The sequence below is a fragment of the Equus quagga genome, chromosome 15 (genome assembly GCF_021613505.1).
Source record: "Equus quagga isolate Etosha38 chromosome 15, UCLA_HA_Equagga_1.0, whole genome shotgun sequence".
Lineage (NCBI taxonomy): Eukaryota > Metazoa > Chordata > Mammalia > Perissodactyla > Equidae > Equus > Equus quagga.
This window is the reverse complement of record NC_060281.1, coordinates 89,760,478-89,786,955: the sequence shown is the minus strand read 5'-3', so window position 1 is coordinate 89,786,955 and position 26,478 is coordinate 89,760,478. Positions and strand designations below refer to the sequence as shown.

Below are 26,478 nucleotides of genomic sequence, written 5' to 3'. Positions count from 1 at the left end.
AATGCAACTGATATTTGCTTGTTGATTTTGTATCCTGCAACTTTGCTGAATTCATTTATTAGTTCTAACTGTTTGTATATGTGTGTGTGGAACCTTTAGGATTTTATATGTATAAGATCAGGTCCTCTCTGATTAGAGGTAGTTTTACTTTTTCCTTTCCAATTTGGATGCCAGGCGTTGCTTAACGATGGGTATACATTCTGAGAAAGGCGTCGTTAGGCGATTTCATTGTTGTCCAAACATCCTAGAGTGTATTTACACAAACCTGAATGGTATAGCCTACTACATACCTAGGCTGTATGGTATTAGTCTTATGGGACCATCATCATATATGCAGTCTGTCATTGACTGAAACGTCGTTATGTGGTGCATGACTGTATTTTTTTTTCTTGCCTAGTTGCCCTGGCTAGAACTACCAATACTGTGTTGAATAGAAGTGGCAAAAGCTGGCATCCTTGGGGCCGGCCCTGTGGCCAAGTGGTTAAGTTTGTGCACTCTGCTTTGGCAGCCTAGGGTTTCGCCGGTTCAGATCCTGGGCACAGACATGGCACCGCTCATTAGGCCATGCTGAGGCAGCGTCCCACATGCCACAACTAGTAGGACCTACGGCTAAGATATACAACTATGTACTGGGGGGATTTGGGGAGAAAAAGCAGAAAAAAAAAAAAGATTGGTAACAGTTGTTAGCTGAGGTGCCAATCTTTAAAAAAAAAAAAAGCTGGCATCCTTGTCTTCCTGATTTTAGGGGAAAAGCTTTCAGATTTTCACCACTGCATATGGTGTAGGCTGTAGATTTTTCATATATGGCTTTTTTTCATGTTGAGGGAGTTCCTTTTTTGTTTGGCCCCAAATCCCCCAAGTACATAGTTGAATACTTTAGTTGTGAATCCCTCTAGGTGTGGCGTGTGGGACGCCGCCTCAATGTGACCTAATGAGTGGTGCCAGGTCCATGCCCAGGATCAGAACTGGTGAAACCCTGGGCCACCGAAGCAGAGCACTCAAACTTAACCACTCGGCCACGGGGCTGGCCACCCAAGGGAGTTCCTTTCTGTTCCTAGTTTGAGTCTTTTTACTGTGAAGTATGTTATAAGTTTGTCAAATGCTTTTTCTGCATCAACTGAGGTGAGCTTTTTTTTTCTTTCTATTAATTTGATATAGTACATTGATTGATGTTTGTTTGTTGAACCATTTTTGCATTCCTGGGATAAATCCCACTTGGTCATGGTGAGTAAACCTTTTAATATACTGCTGAATTCAATTTGCCAGTATTTTTTGAGGATTTTTGCATCAAAATTCATAAGGGATTTTGGTCTGTAATTTTCTTGTAGTGTCTTTGTCTGGCTTTGATATCAGAGCAATGCTGGCCTCATAGAATAAGTTAGGAAGTGTTCCTTCCTCTTCAGTGTTTTTGGAAGAGTTCAAGAAGGATTGCTGTTAATTCTTTAAACGCTTGGTACAATTCACCAGTAAAGCCATCTGACTCAGGACTTTCTTTTCTTGGGAGGTTTTTGATTACCGATTCAATCTCCTTGCTAGTTACAGGTCTATTTAGAGTTTCTTTTTGTTCTCGATTCAGTGTTGGTAGATTGTGTAGTTGTAAGAATTGGTCACTTTCATCTAAGTTTTCTAATTTGTTGGCATACAATTATTCATAGTATTCCCTTATAATCCTTTTTATTTCTGTAAAATCAGTAGTAATGTCCCTACTTTCATTTCTGATTTTAGTAGTAAGAATCTCCTCCCCTTTTTCCTTTGTCAATCAAGCCAGAGGTTTGTAAATTTCATTGACCTTTTCAAAGAACCAACTTTTGGTTTCATTTTTCTCTATTGTTTTTCAACACTTTGTTTCATTTATCTTCTCTGTAATTGTTGTTATTTACTTCTTTATCCTAGCTTTGCATTTCATTTGCTCTTCCTTTCCTCATTCCTTAAGGTGTCCATTTAGGTTATTGATTTGAGATCCTCCTTTTTCAATGTAGGCATTTACAGCTATAAATTTCCCTCTGAGCACTACTTCCTCTGCAACCCTTAAGTTTTGATTTGTTGTGCTTTCATTTTCATTCATCTGAAGGTATTTTTTCTTTCTTTTGTTTGTTCTTTTTTTTTTTTTTTTTTAAGATTTTTTTATTTTTCCTTTTTCTCCCCCAAAGTCCCCCGGTACATAGTTGTATATTTTTAGTTGTGGGTCCTTCTAGTTGTGGCATGTGGGACACCACCTCAGCGTGGCTTGATGAGCAGTGCCATGTCCACACCCAGGACTTGAACCAACGAAACACTGGGCCGCCTGTAGCGGAGTGTGCAAACTTAACCACTTGGCCATGGGGCCAGCCCCCAATCTCTGTCTTTTAAGTGGAGAGTTTATTCCATTTACATTTCAAGTAATTGCTGATAAGAAAGAATTTGCTTCTGTTATTTAGCTGTTTGTTTTCTGGATGTCTTAAATGCTTTTTGTTCCTCAATTCCTCCATTATTCTGCTTTTCTGGTATTTAGTTGATTTTTTTGTAGCGTATCATTTTAATTCCCTTCTTTCCTTTTCTGTATATTGATTATTTTCTTAGAAGTTACCTCAGGGATTACAGTTAACATCTTAATCTTTTAACAACCTAGTTTGAATAATACCAGCTTAATTTCAGTGGTATACAAAACACTCTGTTCCCACACATCTCTGTTGCCCTCCTCCCCCTTTTTATATTGTTACTGTCCCAAAGGGGAGTTACAAACCCAAAGTACAATAATCAATGATACAGGCTTTTATATTTTCCTGTGTAGTTACCTTCCGTTCTTCTTTATTTTCTTCATATGGCTTCAGAGTTGCTGTCTAGTGTCTTTTCATTTAGCCCGAAGGAACCCCTTTTGTACTTCTTATGGGGCAAGTCTACTAGTGATGAATTCTCTTGGTTTTTGTTCATCTGGGCATATCTTAAGTTCTGCTTCCTTTTTGAAGGATAATTTTTGCTGACAGGCTTTTCCTCTCACTGCCTTGAATATGTCATCCCACTGGCTTCTGGCCTCCATGGTTTCTGGTGAGAAATCAGTTGTCTTATTACAGATTCCTTGTGCATGACAAATCACTTCTGTCTTGTTGCTTTCAAAATTATCTCTTGGTCTTTCGATGGTTTGACTCTGTGTCTTGGTATAGAGCTCTTTGAGTTTATTCTGCTTGGAGTTCACTGAACTTCTTGGATGTGTCGATTCATATCTTTAGTGAAATTTGGGAAATTTTTGGCCATTGTTTCTTCAAACATTCTTCCTGCCCCTTTTCACTTTCTTATACAGATCTTCATCCACTTATGATTGGGTTAGTCCCAATAAACCCATTGTAAGTTGAAAATACCATAAGTCGAAAATGCATTTAATACATCTAACCTACTGAACATCATAGCTTAGCCTGAGCCTGCCTTAAATGTACTCAGAACACTTACATTAGCCTACAGTCAGGCAAAATTATCTAACATAAAGCCTATTTTATAATAAAATGTTGAATATCTCATATAATTTATTGAATACTGTATCGAAAGTGGAAAACAGAATGGTTGTATGGGTACATAGTGATTGTAAGTGTATCAGTTGTTTACCCTCATGATTGTGTGGCTAACTGGGAGTTGTGGCTCACTACCACTGCCCAGCATCGCAAGAGAGTATCATACCATGTGTTGCTATCCTGAGAAGAGATCAAAATTCAAAGTATGGTTTCTACTGAATGTATTGCTTTCACATCATTGTAAAGTTGAAAAATTGTAAATTGAGCCATCATAAGTCGGGGACCGTCTTTACTGCTAGGACTCCCATGATGAGTATGTTGGTCTGCTTGATGGTGTCCCATATGTTCCCTAGGCTCTGTTCATTTTTCTTCATTGTTTTTTCTTTCTGTTCCTCAGGCTGGATAATTTCAATTGTCTTGTCTTCAAGTTTGCTGATTCTTTGTTCTGCCTGCTCAGATCTGTTGTTGAATCACTCTAGTGAGTTTTTCGTTTTAGTTACTGTACTATTCAGCTCCAGAATTTCTGTTTGGTTCCTTTTTATGATTTCCATCTCTTTATTGGTGTTCTCATTTTGTTCTGACATCATTTTCCTGGTTTCATTTAGTTCTTTGTCCATGATTTCCTTTCCCTCTTTGAATATATTTAAGACAGTTGATTCTGATTCTTTGTCTGGGCTTACTCAGTGATGGTTTTTGTCAAATTGTTTTTTTCCTTTACACAGGCCACACTTTCCTGTTTTTTTGTATGCTTCGTGATTTTGTTGTTGAAAACTGGATATTTGAATGTTATAGTGTGGAAATCAGATTCTGCCCTCCTCTCCATGGTTTACTGTTCTTGACTGTTGAAGACTTTGCTTGTGTTCCATCAGTGTTTTGACTGAAATTTCCTTGAATGCCAGGAGCTTAAAACAAAATGTCTCTTTCAGTCTTTGCAGATTGGCTCTGTGCTGGGGTTCTTGTTTAACAAGTAACCAGGCCAGTTAAATTCTGCCTCCACCTTCACTTCCTGCTTGCGTTGAGCCTGTAGATTAGCCAGTGGTGAAAGCTTCAGATCTTCTCAGGTCTTCTCTGAGCATATATCCTGTCCTAAGTCTGTGTGTGGCTTTCTCAGTTTCCCAGTATACCTGAACACTTTTGAATGCCCTGATTTCCTTCAGGTTTCTCCCTGGCTTTTCCTCTTTGGCTTGAGGCAGTCTATTTTATGTCTCAACTATTATCTTTTGCTCTAGGCAGCTGTGGATTTTTCATTGTCTTACCATGATTTTGAGGAGTGCCTGCACTTTTCCACCCGGTGTGGGTTCTGAGTTAGGCAAAACAGCTGAGCATCTTTTGTCAGCCCTTCAGGTAGACAGGTCAGAACAGATAAAGTCATTTGTGAATTAGGTCTGCTCTGCTCCCTCTGAAACCAAGGTCCAGGGTCTCACCCTGAGAATGGAAGCTGCCATCTTCAAGGCTGTCTTTGCCCAGCCCTGGTAGTGTGGGGTAAGGGCAAGTAAAATTGCCACAGAGCTTTTCCACCGTTTTTTAGTTGCCTTTTTCTTGATTCTGTATTCATTTCGTTGCTGTAAACCTTTGACTCTTTTCCAGAGTTCTGACAAAATTGGTTCTGACAGTTTCTGCAGTGTTCTTTCTTTTATGTTTCTGTGGAGGGTTGGGAGTTTGGAGCCAACTGCTTTGCCATTTTGCTGATGTCACTCCCCAAGTGTTTTTCTTTTAATCAGGAATGAGTGGATTTCATTAAAGGCCGTATTACCAACAATTCAGCTTTTATGGTGTGGTTTTTCAAAGTGGCCTGTTAATTAAACTCCTCTTCCCTTCCTGGGTGAACTCCTCTGTCATCACAATGGGCTTGTTTTTTTAAATTGTATTAAATTTACTAGTCTTTAGTGTGTTTGCATCTGTGTTCATGTGAGATTGGATTGTGTTTTCTTTTTTGTGCGTTAGTGGATTTTGATAGCTGGTCATCCTGGCTTGATGTATCATGAAGTAGAAATGTCATTCTCTTTTCTGTGTTTTGATTTGCTAATTTTTGCTTTTATGGTAATTTCTGCTTTTATGTTGTCTTCTGTTTTCCTTGGTGTTTGTTTGCTCTTTGTTGTTTTCTAACTTCATGATTTGAATGCTTAGTTCTTTAAGGGGGGAGTTTGTCCCAGCTTGAGTTCCTGTCTTGCCTGGGCTGCTCCTGTCCCATGTCATTGTCACCTTGAACTTATGGTGGTGCTTCTGCCGGTTTTACCTTTTATTGAGAAGGCAATGCATACACAGGTGAAAACATTCCAACAACGACAGTAATTATTCCTTCTGACTGTCTGTGCCTCAGTTCCTCGTTTGTAAAATGAAGTAATAAGGGCCTGCCCCCTGGCGGAGGTCAGGAGTACTGAATAAGTTGATAATGCTCTTGGGCCTGGCACACGACAAATGCTTACTTCAGCTAATGTTGTGGTTAATGCTGTAGTCAGACTACCCCTGGATTTCTTTGCCTTGGTCTTTAGAAGCACAGACTTGTGAGTCAACTTTGTATCCCTGAGGCCTTGTATATCAAAAGCTGTCTCAATAATTGTTTTTAAAATGAAATGAAGGTTCTTTGGAGAGGCCTTGTACTGCCTTTGTGTTCACTCTGCCAGCCTGTTGGGAAAGGAAGTAGACTGTCTCTGACATTGCACAGTTTCTCTGACCTCCACTCTGGCTCCTGGGACTCACTGCTCCCCTTTCAGTGCCCACGCACGCCAGGTTCTGGTGAACCCCTGTGGAATATTTTTGGGGATGGACATCAGGTTCACTGATGAGATTCCATTTCAAAACCTAGAACTACCTTTGCCTCTGTGCACACTTTTCCACTGCAGAGGTTCTTTGCAGCCCCTTGCAGGCTCGTCAAGTCTCCCCGACCTGGGCTCAGATACTAGCCTTTTTTGAGTGCTTTACTCCCTTGTTCCATGGGCTGCAGGTCAGTGCCCTCCTAGTTGACTCCTAGTTGGTCTGAGGCTGGGGTACTCAAAACTGACTAACTGTTGAGTTAAGTACCTGCTGACTAACTTTCAGAGAGAGATAGGCCTTCTCAGGGACCATCAGGCCTCTCTCTGCTCCTGATGTCTTGTGTACTCCTCACTAGGGTCCCTGTCCCCCTCCTCCTGAGTCTTCTCCAAAACTCCCCATCCTCTGGTCTCAGTGAGTCACACCCTCCTCTTGTTCCCTCCAGTCACCATTCATACTCATGAGGTTCCTTTTGACTGCAAGTAAGGAGACCCCCCACTCAGCTTGGGCTTCAAAAAGAGAAGGTTACTGCCCCTGCCAAAAGTCCTGTGGTGGGTGCTCTGGGCTGGTTAACCCAGCAGCTCGGTGCTGTGAGCAAGGACGTGGATTCTGCCTGTCTGTTCTCCTGTCCTCAGTTCCATTCTCCATGCAGTCATCAGATAGCTGCTGCAGTACAGGACACTCACAGGCCCTGCAGTGTCCAGGGTAGGAAGAGGGCCTTTGAACTCTTTGTATTGAGATCATTGTAGATTCTCATGCAATTATAATAATACAGAGAGCTTGCCAATACCCTTCACCCATTGCATAACTATAGCACAGTATCTTAGCCAGGGAATTGACAGTGATACAAATCCACAGACCTTATTCAGATTTCTCCAGTTTTAGTATGTGTGTATGTTTACTTCTATGCATTTTTACTATAGGTGCAGTTTGGTGTGACCAAGAACAAAGACACCCACCCCAGGAAACCCCCACAGGCCTCTCACATCTCATTATCTGGAACCACAGGATAACGTGGCCACTCCCCCACCCCCGTCTGTGTCTGGGCAGGGTATAGGAAGTATCACAATGGGCAGTGCTGTCCAATAGGAATACACTGTGAGCCACAGCTATGCTGTTCGATTTTCTGGTAGTCCCATTAAAAGTTAAAAAGAAACAGGTAGAATTCATTTTGATGAATATTTTACTTAACGCAATATATTAAAAATATCATTCAACATGTAATCAATATAAATAATTATTACTGAAATATTTTACATTCCCTTTCTTGTACAAAGTCTCTGAATTCCAGGTAGTATTTTATACTTACAGCACATTTCAACTCGGAGGAGTCACATTTCAAGTGTGCACCAGCCACTTGTGGCTTCCATGTTGGACTATACAGCTTTAGACCAGTCAGGATTTACCCCTAGGTCACAATGAGAGAGCAGTGCGTAGACAAACAAAAGTGGGATTTTGCCAGAAAGGGAATAGGGGGAATGGCTGTTGGCTGTCCAGCCTGTTGGCTTGCTGTGGTCCACCCCACATCATTGTGCCCTCTCTATTGGGCCACTCCTCACAGTGTAACTTTTGCTTTGTAACTTGTGTTGTGCATGTCTGAGTGAGTTCTGGTTCAGGCAGAGACCTTTTCTGTTTCCCTCTCACTTCCTGTCTGTAGGAAGGAAGTGTGTTACACGTAGTAGTCACCCCACAAGCAGTTTGTAAATTGAGTTTGTAGTTCTCCTAGAGCAGTGTTTCTCAATGGGATTGCGTTGCAAACTGCATTTTGACGTGTGCACAGGGATTACTTATGTGGGATTGTCCCTTTCTTGTCCACTAGATGCCAGTAGCCACCCTTGTCATTGGGCTAACCTAAAGACACCCTCAGGCATTTCTAAACCTCTCCAGGAGGGAGATGTCCTCAGTTGAGAACCACTGTTCCTGAGTTAGCTTTGATTCGTTTTTTTTTTTTTAAGTTTTATTGAGATTCACAAACCATGCATTTCACCCATTTAAAGTGAACAATTGAGTGGCTTTTAGAGTATTCACAGAGTTGTGCAACCATCACCAGAATTTTAGAACATTTTTCATTACTCCTCAAAGAACTGTCCCGCTCCTTAGCCGTCACTCTCTATCCCCCCAGGCCTAGGGAACCTAGTAGTAGAGACAATCTACCTTGTCTCTGTAGATTTAGCTATTCTTCATACTTTATATAAATGGAATCATACAATATGTGACCTTTTGTGTCTGGCTTTGATCCTTAGGGTAAATTTTCAAGGTTCATCCATTGTAATGGGTATATCATAGTTTACTTAGCCATTCATCAGTTGATGGATATTTGGATTGTTTCCACTTTGTGGCAGTTATGAGTAATGCTGCTATGAACATTCCTGTACAGGTTTTGATGTGGACACATGTTTTTATTTCTTTGGGTTATTTACCTTGGAGTGGAATGCTGGGTCATATGGTAACTTCATGTTTAACAATTTGAGGAATTGCCAGACTGTTTCCACAGTGGCTGTACCATTTACATTCCTACCAGCAGTGTCTGAAGGTTCCAGTGTCTCCACATCTTTACTAATCCTTCCTTGTCTGTCTTTCTGATTACTGCCACCCTACTGAGTGTGAGCTGGTTTCTCACTGTGGTTTTGACTTACATTTCCCTGATGGCTAATGATGTTGAACATCTTTTTCTGTGCTTATTGGCCATTTATATATCTTTTTTGGAGATATGTCTATTCAAGTAGTTTGCTCATTTAAAAATTTGTTTATTATTATTCCGTTGTAATTAGCTTTGATCTTTTAAAGCAGTCAGGTCAGTTTTTGTTTCCTAACTAGAAGTTTCATTTCCATGTGAATGACCTGGAATCGAATCCTCACCTCCTAGACTGGTTATGAGGTTCTCACTCCTCCTACTTTGTTAGCCGCCATAAGCTGTGACTCATGACTGGGATATGCAGAGATGTGGAAATGTTTTCTCTTCTATATAACAAACTCCCAGCTGGTTCTGGGTTCTGTGGTCATTGTGTTCCAGGTACGTTAAACCATTATTCTGAGAGCTGACATTCTTGGCCATGTTCAAAAGAATAACATTAACACCAGTGTTGATGATTTTATAATCAAGACAAGAATCTCATAGTTTAGCAGTTCAGTTGGCAAATGTTTGAGGGCTGGTTCTGAGGATGCCTTGAGTCCCTGCTCTCAGGCATGTCCTGGACTAATGGAGAAGACAGGTGATCAGAATGCCGTTCGGATCCCACCAGAACAGCAAGGGACCTTCACTACCGCCTCCCTCTGTCTTAGACAAACACAGGCTGCCTCTTCCTTTGAAAACATCATCATGGATCTTGTGGCTTCCCAAAATCGGGGCTGCCACCATCTCCTAGCAGCTCCCTACAGCCTTGTCACCCCTGCTTTCCTGTAGCAACTAGGGCCACTGGCCACAATATCTTGGGAATACATGGTAGCTTTGCTTTTTAATAAAAAAGTATGTGTGTTCTTTAATGCTGTCACAGACACTCATGATACTATTGACATTGTCTTCACAAATGAAACAAAGCTCATGCCCTACAGTGGGGTAGTGGTAAAGAAATTGTGGTATATCCTGACAGTAGAATATGCTGCAGCCATTATGAAGATCTGGGAGATCAGCGTGCACAGGTGATGAGGGTGACGGTGGCAACCAGCTACAAGGTGGATGAAGGTGGTTATGGCTCTGGCTCCACAAGTCCCCACCATATCCCAGAGAGAGAGAGTGGGGGAGAATGTGTGTAGGTGTATGTGTGTGTTCACCTAGGAAAAAGGGGGCAGGAGGGCCATGTGCTGGGGTGCTGGCCCCAGTTCTCTGTCAGGAAGGTGACTGGGACAATGTGTTTTCTCCTCTGTGCCTGCCCACATCCCACATTTTCTACAGCAAACATGAATTTCTCTCTCTGATAGGAAAGAATGTTGTTTTAGTAACTCTAGAGGCTGGGTTTTAGAAAGCAACGTGTGTTCTTTCTTGGCTTGCCTGCCCTCTACCTGGGGGTCCTTCCTTCAACCTCAAGCTCCTCTCCCTCCTGGGAGAAGTTAGCCACCTCAGGCCAAGCTCCCTCAGCTTCCACTGAAGCGAAAACGTGATTTTTTTTTTTAAAGATTGGCACCTGAGCTAGCAACTGTTGCCAATCTTCTTTTTTTTTTTTTTCCTGCTTTTTCTCTCCAAATCCCCCCAGTACATAGTTGTGTATTTTAGTTGTGGGTCCCTCTAGTCGCGGCATGTGGAACACCGCCTCCGCGTGGCCTGATGAGCGTTACCATGTCTACACCCAGGATCCGAACCAGTGAAACCCTGGGCCGCCGAAGCGGAGCGCGGGAACATAATCACTTGGTCACGGGCTGGCCTCCAAAAATGTAATTTATTGAACAAAGTTTTATTGCCTCTGGTTTCCATTTGTTACTTGATGAATGCAGAGTGTTTTTCTGAAGCAAAGAAAAAGTCTTGAGATTAGAGAGAGGTGGTTGCATGACATTATGAATTCACTAAAGGCCACTGAATTGTATACACTAAATTAAAAAAACTCATTTTCTCCACTTATAACAAAACCTAAAAACTTGCTGACATTAGTATGGCTTTTGGATATCTATGATGCAGTTTGGGGGGATTTCCCCCCTTTTTATTTTTGTTGGCCTTTGGTGATTGGGGTAGTGTTCTTGATTAAAAGCACTTGGCACAGTGCTGGGGACAATATAAAAACTCCTTCAATGTTAGAGGTTGTTTCTTCTGTCAAAGAAGAAGGAAGATTTCCCTCAGTTCCAGCCCTGCCTCCCGGAGCACATTTGACTGGTTTCCTTCTTTCACCTTTTGTAGCTACTTTTGTGATTCAGATCTCTCCCCTTCCTGTCTGTGTTCTTCCTCATGTGACAGCCCATTGCACCTGAAACCCTCCCCTGCCAGCCCCATTCTTTCCGCACTGCCCTTCCGGCCTTCAGGTAGAGCCCAGCCCTGCCTCCCTCGGGGCCCAGCGCTGGCCTCTGTTCCCTCTCCTCTCTGCTTTGCTGCGGTTCTTCTGTAGCTTCTCCCTTCTCCCTTCCTGCGGCTGTAATGCCCGAGGCCAAATGAGAGGAGCCTGCTTTCTGACATAGAACCACAGATAAAAAAGAATTTTGCTGCCAATCTCAGAGGACACTGGGGTTGTTTTTAGGAGAAAGAGCGTGCCTCCATGTTAGCAGGGGCTACTGAGCTCCCGTCACAAGCCACGCATAGGCTTTGTGGACAAAAGCCCCAGCAACACTGCCCTCGTAGAGTCAATGGTCTCTTAAACATCGAGTGTGCCTCCACCACAAGCGGTGTGGCCTAACAGAAGAGGGGAAGACAGTGTACAGCAGCATGAGCAAAAGTTACGGAAGAATATAGACAGTATGACTCTGCTTTTGTAACTCTGTGTGACTAGTGTATATAGATGTGTAGGATAAAAAGCCTTTGTGTGCTGTGGATGTCCACAGAGAACATACCCTGGCCATGCAGCAGGGGCTCACAGCTGTTATCCTGGGGGATAGAATGTTTAATACTACATTTTTCGTGTGAATGTTATATTTCTGGGAAAAATAACAATAAAGTTACTTCCATTCTTGGGGGGACAGTGAATTATGCCATGACAGGTGCATATGAGTTCAGAGGAGGGAAGGTTCTTTGCTGAATTCAGTTAATGGAGATTGTGATTTTAAATTTACATATAATCAGATAGTAGTTTGATCATAAGAGATTGGAAAACCAGTTCTAAAAATACTTATTCCCCCTAAAATTATTTTTCAAAGGGAATATGATCAAATTCTTTAATGTTGGAGTATTCATTGACAAAGAACTATACTATGAAAAGTCCTACAATCCAAATTGTTGAAAACGGTATAAAGAAGTCATCAGAAAGCAAAGTTAGCACAAGGTGAATCTGCTAATTGAGCAGGTTTTGTAATTCAGGCAACCAGGAGGCTTGTTTTCAGAATAGGTAAGAGAGAATAAATACTTTACAATTTACAAAGAGTAAGAAGACATAGTGTTCAGAAGACCCAGGAGCTTGTCTCAGCTTTTGACAAGGTTCTAGGGTGGACCATGGAGGTTTGAGAGCAAGCAGACCACCACCCCTCATTCCTCCATAACAAGACAACTGAACTCTGGGCTTGACGTCCTCCTGGTAGCAAAGCTCAGGCTTTGTTAACTTGTGTGAAAAAGGGTTAGACATGGGGAAAGGCTGCTGCTGAGGAGGAGTCGCCACCAAGCTGGGCAGAAGTGGTAGTGATGCACGGAGCCTTCAGTCCCCCTAACACTTAAAATGGAGAAGGGACAGCACGTTCATTAGTTCCAAACCAGGATCTGCCTGTTCACATCAAGTCAGCCATGAGTCCTGCGTGTGCTCTCAGTCAGCTGTGCACACACTGTGAGGACACGCCTTGTGGCAGCAGTCCAAATCAGGGAGTGGGAGGATTGGCCTGACTTCCTCTGTTGCTGCCAGAGAGCTGTGTGGTGTCCTCACTGCATCACAAGGACAGCAGTCACAGTGGTGACACAAAACTGTTACTTCTGGGGCTAGCCCCTTGGCGGAGTGGTTGAGTTTGCATGCTCTGCTTCGGCGGCCCAGGGTTTCGCTCATTCCGATCCTAGGTGCGGACATGGCACCGCTCATCAAGCCATGCTGAGGCATCGTCCCACATGCCACAACTAGAAGGACCCACAACTAAAATACACAACTACGTACCGGGGGGCTTTGGGGAGAAAAAGGAAAAATAAAATCTTAAAAAAACAAAACAAAACAACCTGTTTCTTCTGTGGGATGGTTGAAGGACTCTGGGTCTTCACTTGAGGAAGAGAAGACACGGGGTGCAGTGGGGTCTTGAGATTCTTGAAGGGTTGCCATGGAAAGGAAATATTAGATTTGCCCACAGGGTTAGAAGTAGGACTCGTGGGTGAAAGGCCCCAGGTGGTTTTGGTGCCATATGTGGAAGAGCTTCCTCTTGGTCTTAGTTGTCACAAAATGGCTTTGTGCCTTGGGAGGTTGGGGTCAAGAGCTGTGAAGGATCTGAGATTTTTACCCTATTTACAAGCTAACAAGGTGGGCTGCCATAGCTTACTGGATACCAGAAGATATGAGACTTTTTGGACAGAGACAAAGGACAGTTTACTACTCATGGTACAGCAAGCAGCATGAGCATCAGCACATTTGTTCCCCTCACCCCCATGTCCCACAGAGGTGACAAGGATGGGCCCACATGGATGCCTGCATATTCAGTGGGTTGTGTTACAGGAGAGGAAGCCTGAGTTTAGGGGTCTTAGGCCAGCCACTCAACCTTCCCGTCACTTGCCACATTTCCAAAAGTAGGTGATGACAGCACCTGCCTGAGAGTTGCTGTTGGGGGATTGAATCCCGGGGCATGAGACAGAGAAGCACATAGCATATGTATAGGGCTGGCCCGGTGGCGCAGTGGTTAAGTCCACACGTTCTGCTTTGGTGGCCCGGGGTTCACCAGTTTGGGTCCCAGGTACAGACCTATGCACCACTTATCGAGCCATGCTGTGGCAGGTGTCCCACATATAAAGTAGAGGAACATGGGCACGGATGTTAGCTCAGGGCCAGTCTTCCTCAGCAAAAAGAGGAGAATTGGCAGCAGATGTTAGCTCAGGGCTAATCTTTGTCAAACAAAAAAAGAAAAGAAAAGCAGATAGCCTATGTAAGTGCTTGATAAACAGCGGTCACATCTTACACACATGCATGTAACAACTAGAGGGAAATGTGGATTCTTAGCACAAACATGGTACAGAAATTATTTTTCTTTTTCTCAACCATACTGTTTATAAAGTAAACAATAAACATTTTTAAACCAGTCACTTTCTTACATAAAGAGGAAGTGGATAAAAAGAGTCTTGGAATTTAGACCTGGATTGAATGAGGTTTTAAAATATACACATTTGGCTAATCACCCGCAGCACCCTCAGGAAAGAGAGAAGTGAAGCTTAAAGTCAGAGCTAATATAGAGCACGTAAAATTGTCAGAAGAAATTAATTTTATATCTCAAAAGATTCCTTGGCACAGCAGTATTAGCTGAAGGGTCTGCAAAGCTAAATAAAGGAAAGAATAACAGAAAAACACTGGTCAGGGTCATGAGCAAAGATAAAAATGCTGAAATCTTTGGTTAGTTTGATAACGAAGTGATGTTGCAGCTTGATCTTGAGTTTGAGGCAGATTCATGCAAAGTTATATAGTACTTTTCTACAACAAAACTACGTTTTCTCATTGAGGTCCCTCATAGTTTTTGACCTGCCTTCCCACAGAGTAAGTTTAGCTGTAGAATGTCGAAAATTCACTTGTAGAGCTTTAGGCCTTTATCCAGAAGGTACATTCTGTGTTTAATTTTTGCACACCTCCTTCAACAAAAATCCCTGGGATGGATGGACAGTCTGTGTGATTTGCACACACTCAGGCCACTCCTTTGGTCATCCACAGAGTCCCGGATGTGGACACAGGCTCAGAGAAGGTAAGACGACGTCAGTTGAGTCCCTGTGTGGTGAGGGGCTCAGCCTGTCCTGCCCCCTGTAGCCACAGAGCTGCTTTCTGCCCGTGTGCTAGGCACATAGGACTTTACAGCCTCATCTCATCATCAGAACATCTCTGGGTGCAGACTACTGTCATCCCACTTTACAGATTTTCAGTGATGTTCTCAGGCGCGTCCAGCTGGGAAAAGGCAGGGCCAAGTTTAGAACTGCTAACTGGGACTGCCTGGCCGGGGCTCACCCTTGTCTCCCAGCATATGGCGGGCACAGGGGCAGTTGATGAAGCCTGGGCGATGAGTGAACAAAGTTAGCAGATCTTACCAGCCGAAAGTCCTACAGGAAAGCTCTTTTTACATGACTCAAGCAGTGTAAGTGACTGATTTCTACTTAGGGAAAAAAAAATTTTTAATCTCTCCTTAAAAGCCGAAGGGCGCTATTCCGAGTTCCTCCATTAACTCATTGGTAACTGTGAGTTGAGCTCTCCTAGGTAGTGAGTGACTCAGGCTGGGCAGTCAGAACAAGGCCTGGGAGGGGTCTGTTGCCACTTTAACTTCTGGACAGTGTTCTAGAGAATTCTGTGTTCCCTAAAGAAGGGCCTAGGGAACGTTTTGTTGGAATGAAAATGATTTTCCAATCCGATCTTATCCTCGCCTTTCCTGGGGGTGTGGGGGTGGGGGGGGGGTCCTGTCTGCTTACACAGGTGCACTCGGCCTGGACTGTTCACTAGTGTCGCCACCCTCTTCCAGACCCTGCGTCTCCACCTTCCTGATGCGCTTCCCCACAGATGAATCTTCGCATAGTGTATCCAGCTGCTTGAGGGGGTAGATCAGACTCCGAAACGTGGCCCCAGCCTTTCCTCAGGCAGGCCCCATGCAGCCCCTCGGCCACACTGCCTGCTCTGTCTCCTGTCTTGCCTCATGCTGTCCCTTCCAAGTCCCTGCCATCCTAGTCTTTAGTCCTCTCTGCCTGCAAGGCCTCTCCTCCCTTCAGCCTTCCCTAATCTTACCTGTCCTTGAAGGCCTCTGCACCGTGCCTTCCTTCCCTGGGCAAGAATAGAACATGGAGAGTGTGGAGACGTGCTGTGTGCCAACTTCTCTCCCCGGCAGGGGAACTCTTTTTGCTGCAGAATGCCCAGTTAGACCGGGACACAAGGAAGAAGGCTGTGGTGTGGGGGCTGCCAGGAGTGTTCCTGGGCACTCTGCGGAGCTTGGCTTGCTTTGGATTGAGTGTGACATGGCTGGGACCAGGAGAACCAGCATACTGGGGAAGGGCTTGCTCAGCTCTGGAGATGGGGGAGGTGGAGACAGAGGCTGGGGCTCTTTTTCTGGGGGCATCTCTCAGAGGCTCGTGGGGCCATCAGAGTGTCGAGGCCCTGAGGATAGATCTTTGAGTGGTCCTAGAGACATTGGGGTGGGCATGGTTCTGGCCCTGCCTGGTGACCAGCTAGGGGCCAGCTCAGCTCTCTAGGGTCTAGCTATCCCAATCTGGATGCTGGCTCTACCAAAGGGAGACCAAGCTGGCCAGGATTTGGAGTCCAGGCCACCTCTTTGGCCTGTCAGCGCTTATTGTGGTCCGGGTTGGGTTGTCACGTGCCTCTGGTATAACTCTTCGTATCTTCAAAAAAGATAAAGAAATATTTGCAAAAGACATATCTGATAAAGGGCCGTTATCCAAAATGTACAAAAAACTCCTGAAACTCAACAATAAGAAAACAAAGAACCTGATTAAAAATGAGTAAAAAGTCTGAACAGACACCTTACCAAAGAAGGTATGCAGATGACAAATAAACATATGAAAAGATATTCAACATCATATCGTTACAGAATTGTAAACTAAAACAACGAGATACTACTATACACCTATTAAAATGACGAAAATCCAAACACTGACAATGTCAATGCTGGGGAGGATGTGACAGTGAGGAGCTCTCATTGCTGGTGAGAATGCAAAATCGTACAGCCACTTTGGAAGACAGTTTGGTGATTTCTTACAAAACTAAACATACTCTTATCATATGATCTAGCATTTGTGCTCCTATTTACCCAAAGGAGTTGAAAACTTATCTTCACACAAAAACCTGCACACAGATGTTTATAGGAGCTTTCTTTGTAATTTCCAAAACTTGGGAGCAAAAAGATGTCTTTCAATAGATGAATGGGTAAAATAAAGTGTGATGCATCCAGCTAATGGAATTATTCAGAGCTAAAAAGAAGTGAGGTATCAAGCCATGAAAAGACGTGGAGGAACCTTAAATGAGTATTACTAAGTGAAAGAAGCCAGTCTGAAAAGGCTGTATCCTGTATGATTCCAACTATAATGTGTGATACCATACAAAACCCATAGAATGTCCCACACCAAGAGTGAACCCTAATGTAAACTCTGAACTTGGTGTGATAATGATGCCTTGATGTACGCTCAAAGATTGTAACAAATATCCCATACTGGCGCGAGGTGTTGATAGTGAGGGAGGCTCAGTTTGGCTGTGAAACTGAAACTGCTCTAAAAAATAAAGTCTGTTAAAGAAAAAAAGATAAACTGGAACATAAATCTTAGACGTTTTCACAGCTTAGCAGACATCTTGCTCTAGAAATACTGATGGATTATTGGTTCCCCTTTTCAAGTAAACAATTAGAACATTCCTGTCTCAGCTACAGGTTTGTGAACCATGGTGTGTTCATTTTGATCTCTCCTCTTTCCCTCTAGGACAACCCTCCATATGACAAGGGGGCCTTCAGAATCGAAATCAACTTTCCAGCAGAGTACCCATTCAAACCACCGAAGATCACATTTAAAACAAAGATCTATCACCCGAACATTGATGAAAAGGGGCAGGTCTGTCTGCCGGTAATTAGTGCTGAAAACTGGAAGCCAGCAACCAAAACCGACCAAGGTAAGGCGTGCTCCTTGTGTCTTCCTCGGATTGTGCTCTTCTGGGGATGGTGCTGTGGAGCAGGGGCTCCCCAGTCTCTTCTAATGCCATGTCACACCAACTCCAGAGAAATGGTACCTTACCAACTCCAGTGCACACAGAAGTACTACGGAGGTCCCACCGCTCCTCGTGGGCCTGGCACGTCTTAGTTAAACTGTTGACCTACACAGGTATTGGAGGAGGCCCCTCCTGTGCTCGCAGCCCAGTGAGGTCACACGTAGACAGAGCAGCCCAGCATTTATGCCTGTGCAGTGAGGTGGTGTGGGCACTGTCCCTGGAGGTTTTCATGAAGGATTGTGGGGCTGCCTGAAAGGGGGAAAGGGAGTAGTGTTCAGGGTGGCCTCACACAGCAGTTAGTATGTAAAGTTAGACTTGAAGGAGGAAAGGAGGTTGGAGAGGGCCTTTCAGGCTAAAAGAAGGGTGTGAGCCAAAGCCACCTGGCGGGGAGTAGAATGCCAGTGGCTCAGAGTGGGTGGTGTTGGGGGAGGGACACGGTCAGACCGTGTGTCCAGATGAAAGCACATAGTTGGTTTTAGCCAGCCTGGACCTCCCTGGAATGGATGTGGTTGTGTGTGTCCATGTTTCTGGGCTTCACTGTGTGAACACGCACATGCTCAATTTTCTGGGAAAAGTACTTGATTCACTATTGTGGTTGGCCTCCCTCTTGTCCCCTGGAAGTAATTAGATGTTGTTATGGACTGTGTCTGGTTTTTATTTTTTAATTCTAGAACTTTCTTTTGAAGTCCTAATCTCATATTTTTGGTGGCTTTCTTAAAAGTAACTACCTGAACCACTATATGGTCTCCTTAGATTAAAGAGAGTAGATGAGCCTGGAATTTGCAAGGCTGCAGGTGGTTTTTCACGGACTGATAGAAATAGTCATTTTTCAGTGAAACTTCTAGAAGATGGAGTTGAAACCCTTTCACATAGAAAGTTGAGCCTCACCCATTTGAAATAATCACCGTGAAAGGCATCCGTCAGGCTCCCACAGCTTAGTAGTAGAAAGAAGTGGGTGCTAAACATTAAGTCAGAATAGAAAGATCTCCAGTGGACTTGGCTTGTTCATGTACAAATTGATGTTTATAAAAGCTTGACAGGGGCTGGCCTGGTGGTACAGCACTTAAGTTCACGCGTTCTGCTTCCGCGGCCTGGGGGTCACCGGTTCGGATCCTGGATGCAGACATGGCACCGCTTGGCAAGCCATGCTGTGGTAGACGTCTCACATATAAAGTAGAGGAAGATGGGCACGGATGTTAGCTCGGGGCCAGTCTTCCTCAGCAAAGAGAGGAGGATTGGCAGCAGATGTTAGCTCAGGGCTAATCTTCCTCACAAAAAAAAAAGCTTAACAAAGTTCTTGAGTGCACGTATCTGACTTTTTTTTTTTCCTATACAAATTCCTACTTCTCTGTTGGAAGCCTATAGCTGCATTTGTTCAGGAATGCTTTGTCAGCCCCTCACACAACTCCCAGAGCCCTTGCTGAGTTGTGTGTATTAAACAGCCTGCCTAGGGAGGGGAAGTCCCTCCAGGCTGGGTACCAGAACCTGCACCTCAGACTGCCAGGCCACAGAGAGTTAGATGGGTTCCTCCCTTACCTGGGAACTGGGGCTGGTGGGAGGGTGGGGGACCAGAGGTAGAAGCACTTGCAGGAGGTGAATGCAAGTAAAAGTGCTTTGCCACCTCTTACAGGGGCTGGCTGCCTGAGAGGGCTGTGTCAGTATTATCCTTTCTATCTTCAGATCTAGGTGCATAGTCAAAATGCTCTGCTTTTTCAGGTTGTGACTGCATTTTTTTTTTTTTTTTCAAATAGATAACCTAAGAGGGGCTTTTCATTCTTTTGCAAAATGTACTTGTTGACTTTGGTGTTTTAAGATAACACTTTTGGTACAGAGTGCTGTTCTATGTGCAGTGATGGGCAGAACTACTAGTTTCTTTCTAGAGTTTCTTTCTAGAAAATCATTCTGTATATTCTTTCTGGTGTGGCCTTGATCTCATCCATACATACATCAGGAATGTGGCCCCTGGCACTTGACATGTTCCCATGTTTCTGTTATCTATTACTGTGTTACAAACCACCTCAAAACTTAGCATCTTAAAGTAACAACCATTTATTATTTCTCATTCTGTAAGTTGGCTTGACTCAGCTGGGTGGTTCTATAGCTGGTCATTCCTGCGGTCACTCATGTTCAGCATCTATAATTCAGCGTTCATGGCAACTTTATAGTACATAACTACTGCAAATAATCAACTGTATGTGGAATGTCCAGCATAGACAAATGTATGTAGATTAGTGTTTGTTAGGGGCTGGCGGCAGGGGGAATAGGAAGTGCCTACTAATGAGAGTGGGTTTTCTTTTGGGGGTGTTGAAAATGTTCTGGAGTTAAATAGTGGTGGTGTCACACAACTGTGTGAATATACTAAAAACTGAATTGTATATCTTTAAAAGAGTTTTTTTTTTGGTGAATATAAAAAGAAAGAAACTAAAACACTAAAAATTGAGAAAAAATAGCATGAGAAAAGTCAAGAAACAAGGCAAAACTGTATCAAAGAGAAAGGCAGTGGGAGTTGGCAATAATATCAGAAGAAGGTATGTGAGAACAAAAAGTTTTCTTTTCTTCTTCTCCCCAGTACATAGTTATGTATTCTAGTTGGTAGGTCCTTCTGGTTGTGCTGTGTGGAATACCACCCCAGCATGGCTTGATGAGCAGTGCCATGTCTGCACTTGCCATCTGAACCGGCGAAACCCTGGGCCACTGAAGCAGAGTGCGTGAACTTAGCCACTCGGCCACAGGGCCGGCCCCCGAAAACAAAAGTTTGTTCAGCAGTATGTCTGGTTCTAGTAGATATCTTAACAACAGAGCAAGGTCTTATTATGGTAGTTGCTTGAGAATTGCCAGGTAAAATACAGTCAGTAACAAAGCCAGCATAATACTGTCTCTATATGTACCAAACAGCATAACCACAAAATTATACGAAGAGAAAAATCAAACAGTTCAAAAATTGTTTCAGTCCCCTCTATGCTATTATAACAAATCAAGTAGATAAAATTTAGAAAAAAAGACTCAGGAAATCTAATAAACAGAATAAGATTAATAGACATTTTGTAGCACATTCCACAGGCTACTGTGCTGCACACCTTCAGGGAAAGGGGAAGGCACCATTCGCGTTGTACTCTGTGTGAATGGAGCCCTGGGATCTCCATGACAAGGAAGAAGTTACAGATATTGTTTACATCCTCTATTACAAAGAAACCGTCAGTAAGAACAAAAATGAGGAAATACTGTAGACTTTATTTTCTGATCATATACAATGAGACTAGGAGGTAAATCTTGATTATGTTTTTAAGCCCCTACCTTTTGGTGGAAAAGAAATGCTTCTGAGGAATATTTGGGTCAAGGAAGAGATCAAGAAACCAGGGCTAGACCATTTTGGAAAATCTAATGAGCGTGCTGTCGTATATGTGAACAATGACGGGATGGGGCCACAGTTGTAGTTTGAAAAGCAGTCATAGGTGTCAATGTTCTCATTATCGAACCAAGCTAAGCTCAGCTGGATTTTATTATAGTTTAGCTGAGGAACCAGAAAGGCATCCAAAGGAACAGAGAAAGAATGAAATACTCATCAGAACTACTAAGTCAATTTGAAAATATTTAGACTTGATCAAATAAGTAAAAGCAAGTTCTCAGAAAAGAATTAAATAGACAAATAGCAGACTTGCAAAGTGAATATCTTTTGAAAAGCAAGTCTTAATAACTAACGGATGGTTTTAGACTAATACGTTAGGTATTAAGATGATTCTAGTGAGAAGCAGAGAGCCTGAGCCTCCATAACGGAGGGCGAGCAGGAAAACTGGAAGACTCATCAGTGTCCCTCACAAAGCAGTCAACCAGCTGAGAGCCCCGTGAGGTTCCTGAGACGCTCGTGAAGCAGCAGTTCTGCTCCAGAGCCATTTCTAACTGTGGAAAAAGACAACAAGCCACTTGTTTATGCTGTAAGGCAAATGTGGTTCAGGTTTCTAAACAGTCAAGAATAGCCATGGAAAATGGAGCAGTCTCATGTCAAGCGTGGGGTGGGGAATCGTGGAGTGCGCTAACGTGCAGCGCGCCAGTGGGCTGGGGCAGCGTTAGAGAAGCTGTGGAAAGGGCTGTTTGGAAGAGCGTTTGTTCCAGTGTGGTCGCTTTTGCTGGCGGACAGGAGGGAGCCTCAGGTGCTCCTTTTAATGTTTATTGACGCACGCCTTCAGTTTATGGCAAGTCAGTGATTTAACATTTGAGTTACATTTAATTTCCTTTAAAAATCTTTTTTAGTGATTTAAAGAAATATATTAAGTAAATAATCATGTAGGCTATATGTGGCTATATGGCAGACAATGGAATACCAGTGGTTTTTTATATATATATATATATATAATTTTTTTTCCTTTTTCTCCCCAAAGCCCCCCGCTGCATAGTTGCATATTTTTAGTTGTGGGTCCTTCTGGTTGTGGCACATGGGACGCCGCCTCAGCATGGCATGACGAGTGGTGCCATGTCCGTGCCCAGGATCTGAACCAGCGAAACCCTGGGCTGCCAAAGCGGAGCGCGCGAACTTAACCACTCGGCCATGGGGCTGGGCCCACCAGTGGTTTTGAAGTTACGGAAATAGGAGCAAACCAAAGAGCTTTTTAATCCATTCCTTGTAATGCTGAGCTGAAAAGCATAGGCCTCCAATAAAGGAGTCTGTGGCATTGGCAATTCAGAGGAGAGACACCTTTTTGCTGGGACGGTGGGAAGGGACACAGCCTTCTGGGGGTGCTGGTCCTGCCGGGGATCAGGGGAGAGTTAGGGGAAATGTGTGTGAGAGGGTGTGGTGGCTGCCTGCACCTCACTTCTGAGGCCGCTTGGGACTCCTGGCCCTTCCATGCTTCCCCTTTGATCCCCTCCCCCACGCCTAGTCCCCTGTGGTCCTTCATCCCAGGGCTTGCCTTCCAGTACATCTGGGACTTACTGCGCTTCCGGGGAGTGTTGTGGAACCCAGCCTGAGCCATCGGTGTGACTCCTGCCTTTGGAATTGAGAGTATGTTGCCACTGAGGGTTATCAACCTCCGGGTGGCTAGACAGGGTGGGTCAAGTGAACCCTTCTTGGCTGGTTCAGAAGCTCCTAGAGGTCTTCTGTGGTGGGCTCTCTGTGCATTTACATGGCGCAGGCCTGTCATTCCCCCTTCATTCTCCTGCTCACTCAGTACACCTTTATTGAAACTACCCTGAACTGAGCGTGGTGCTGGGACACATCACCCAGCCCCTGCCCTGGAGACACTTTACCTATGTGAGAGTGGGTGTGTGTGGGGGGGTGACAGGAGGGGGTATCAGTGCTAAGCCTGGGGTCTCCCAGAGTTCTGGAGAGGGACTGGAGTGACTATGGGCTGAGACATCCCACTGTGCCAGTTCAGGACGGCTTCCCAGAGGAGGCGGCGGCATCACTGTGAACAGTTATCCTCGTAGTGTTGGCTGTTTCTCACCCATCACTTTCATCTCATTACAGAGGAAAAATGGGTTGAGTGCTCTGGTTAGAATTTGGGATAAACAGGAGGCTGCTTTGTGTTAAAAGGACATAGATGAGAATCATTGTTAAAGTCAGAGCTGCATTCTTGCCAGTGCCCTTTCTGAGACGATTCTAACCAGTGATGCCTTGTCCTTTTCTTGGCAGTAATCCAGTCCCTCATAGCACTGGTGAACGACCCCCAGCCTGAGCACCCGCTTCGGGCTGACCTAGCTGAAGAATACTCTAAGGACCGTAAAAAATTCTGTAAGAACGCTGAAGAGTTTACAAAGAAATATGGGGAAAAGCGACCTGTGGACTAAAATCTGCCACGATTGATTCCAGCAAGTGTGAGCAGAGACCCCGAGCAGTGCATTCAGACACCCCGCAAAGCAGGACTCTGTGGAAAATTGACACGGGCCACCGCCTGGCGTTCGCTTGTGGCAGTTACTAACTTTCTACAGTTTTCTTAATCAAAAGTGGTCTAGGTAACCTGTAAAGAAAGGATTAAAAATTTAAGATGTTCTAGTTCTGCTTTCTTTGTTTTAAAAATCACTGCTTCAATCTACTTTAAAAGAATGATGTTTCTTTTCTTATCCAAATTTATCCAAAATCTTCAATTTACATTTAGCCCATAACGTTAAAAAAAAAAAGGTTGTGGTACCCCTTCTTCCCCAGCCTGGAAACTCCCACTTTCTCACATTCAGTTTATTTTCACTCATTCACTCCCGAGACCTGGGCCCCGTCTCCTCCGCAAAGGACAAGAGACGGCTCTGGTGTTTCTGGCGGCTTCTCTTCTCCCGTGTGGGACTGCCCAGTGTGGGGGTTGGTTCTAACTCACCTGACTCCAATTTATAATACCCCTTTAAAGAAATTAACAAACAACCCAACAGCCACCTTCCCGCCCTCCAAAAAATTGAAAAAAAAAAAAAAAAGCTGTGAAAAGGGAGGCTCAGCTCTTGTGTAAAAATCTGGCCAATGTTACCACAATAATGTTGATGAAATGGGCAAACCCTGAGGTCTGGGTGCATGATTGAACTCCAGCCTGGGCGGCCTGCTTGGGAAAACCCTGCAATATTAAGTCTGTGGCGACCCCAGGGAAGGGCCTGCCAGCCAGAGAACACTGCACTTGTGTGAGGAATTTCTCACCAGAGAGGCTCCTGAGGCCAAAGGTTGGCACCCCTCCCTGCAGCCATTTTAGAAGATGGGCTGGTCACTGCAGACAACGCTAAAGCCAGAATGTCCATTTGAAATTCCACGTTCACCTGTCGCCAAGCTCCATGCAAACGTGGCGTGGAGCTCGCTCTCCAACTCCTCAGTGCAGCAGCCCTGCCGCAGCCCTCCCTCGGCATGGTTTGCCCCTTTGCGGGGTTGGAATTGGCAGGACTCCACTGTGGTCGGCACCAGCCTGGGGTCGCCGGCGCCCTGCTGGCCCCTTTTTCCGGAGCAGCCAGCCAGCCCAGCCCAGGAACAAGATGGCCTTCCCTCTCCCTCTGGACTCACAGCCTTTGCAGAGTCAAACTCCACTTGAAGCTCACTCATTAATATCCTTTACATGTGTTTTATATTGTTTTGACTGCCTTTTTTTGTAGAAATAAAAATTGACCTTAGAATTTATCATCCAATGAACTTGTAAGGATTTGAATGTTAATGTCTTTTCAAAGCAAGTGGGACCGTCCCCGAAATAGTAGAAAATACTTGTTGCTGACACCCAGAGGAAGCCGATGGTCCAAATGCTGTTTGTTACCAACTCTGCTTCTGCTACTGGCGGCTTCCCTTCTTGGCTCTTCGGGGGGACTAGATCTTGTGGAGAAGATGATTTAAAGAAATTTTGCTTTCTGTTTTCATTTTAGTTCTATAATTTGAGATCTTTCCGGGGCTTACAGACCTGTAAGACAGCCTGGTTTTATCTGTGCAGAATGAGAGCGATGGGTAGGGTAGGCAGCATAACGTTGTTTAGTTGTCCAGGCGTGTGGCCCCTGAGGTGTGTCAGTGAACTCAGCTTCTTTAGTCCTAGGTACGCAAGAGGCAGGTTCTGGAGACTCCCGCATGCCCAGGAGGGCAAGAATGCCGGGCCAGCGTTTCCACATCTGTCTCATCATTAGCAGAAAGGTGATGATGGACTTTATTTCATTCACATGCAGATTTATAATAAAATGCCAAATTCTGTCAGAAGCTATCCAAACAAGCCACCATTTGTTCTTGTTGCTTCTTTGAATCCAGAAATATTGCCATTCTCGGAAACTGCCCCATTGCTTTGTACTTCTACCAGCGTAGCTCTGCCCGCCTGTCACCCCCTCGCTTCTCTGCTCACCCCTGGAGGAAACCTTTTTCAAAGCCGGCAGTCCCTCAGGGACTCTCAGCCCTGACATTGTACCCCATGGTTTGCCGTGGTCAGCAGAGACCAGGCCCTCAAGAGCAAGGCAGCAGGGGGGTCCCTCCCTCAGGCCTGGGCAGCTTGCTCCATCCAGCCGGGCAGCAGCCAAGGACTTCGTCCAGGTGGTCACCAAGCCCTCAGGGCAGGCTTTGAGCACGCTGACGGGCAGCCCTGGCTGCCCCCCAACCAAACTGCAGGGTCCTCTGGAGAGGGGGAGAGCTGTCGAGCAGCCACCGCTGACCGGAGCCCACTCAGGAATTCACACCCGCCTGGTTCCTCAAAGTGCGCTGGGTCCTCCCCCTCTTCCCGCCCACCCCACACCCCCATGGCAGAGAATAGGCTTTCTAAGATGCTGCGATCCCTTTCTGCTGCCCAGAATAAAACGCTCTCCAACACTGGTTTGGTTGTGTGGGTTTCTTTCTTACCGGGGATGGGCAGTGCCAGGGCTCTGTGCTCTTGGAGATGGGGGAGGGGAGCCCAGGCCCCTGGTCTGAGGCAGCTTCTCCCTGCTCCTCTCTCCCCATGCCCAGCCTGTCCAAAAGAGGCATGCAGAGGCGGGAAATGGAAAAGGCTGGAGAGTCCAGACCACTGGGGCCTGCAGAGGGACTCCTTGGGTGTCTGGGGAGGGGACAGCAACCTCTATGTATGTACATCAGTACAGTCCACCTGTCAGCCCAAGAGACCGAGATTACCCACACTGAGCAGAAGACCAGGCTGGAACCCTGAGAAGGGTGGCCACAGAGATAATGAGGGTCTGCCTCGGGGTGGGGCCAGAAACCCACCTCTGAATCCCTTGACTGCTGGCTGTAGCGCTGACAGCACTTGGCCCAGCCCGGGCTGTGACACTGTTTCCCTTCAGCCAGCCAAGTTCCTGTCTGGAATTGACACCAGCTGAGACCAGGCCTGCCCTGTCAGCTAGGTCTGCAG

General features: G+C 44.9%; 1 protein-coding gene across 1 annotated transcript in view; it reads left to right on the top strand.

Annotated features, from left to right (window-relative positions):
• UBE2L3 (ubiquitin conjugating enzyme E2 L3) overlaps positions 1-23,702 on the top strand; it is a 47,290-nt gene extending 23,588 nt beyond the window's left edge. Inside the window, 3 exon segments of the mRNA XM_046640589.1 lie at positions 17,434-17,620; positions 23,343-23,431; positions 23,433-23,702. Coding sequence (XP_046496545.1) covers positions 17,434-17,620; positions 23,343-23,431; positions 23,433-23,513 — 357 coding nt within the window. The 3' untranslated portion in view covers positions 23,514-23,702.
• The last annotated feature ends 2,776 nt before the right edge of the window (positions 23,703-26,478 follow it).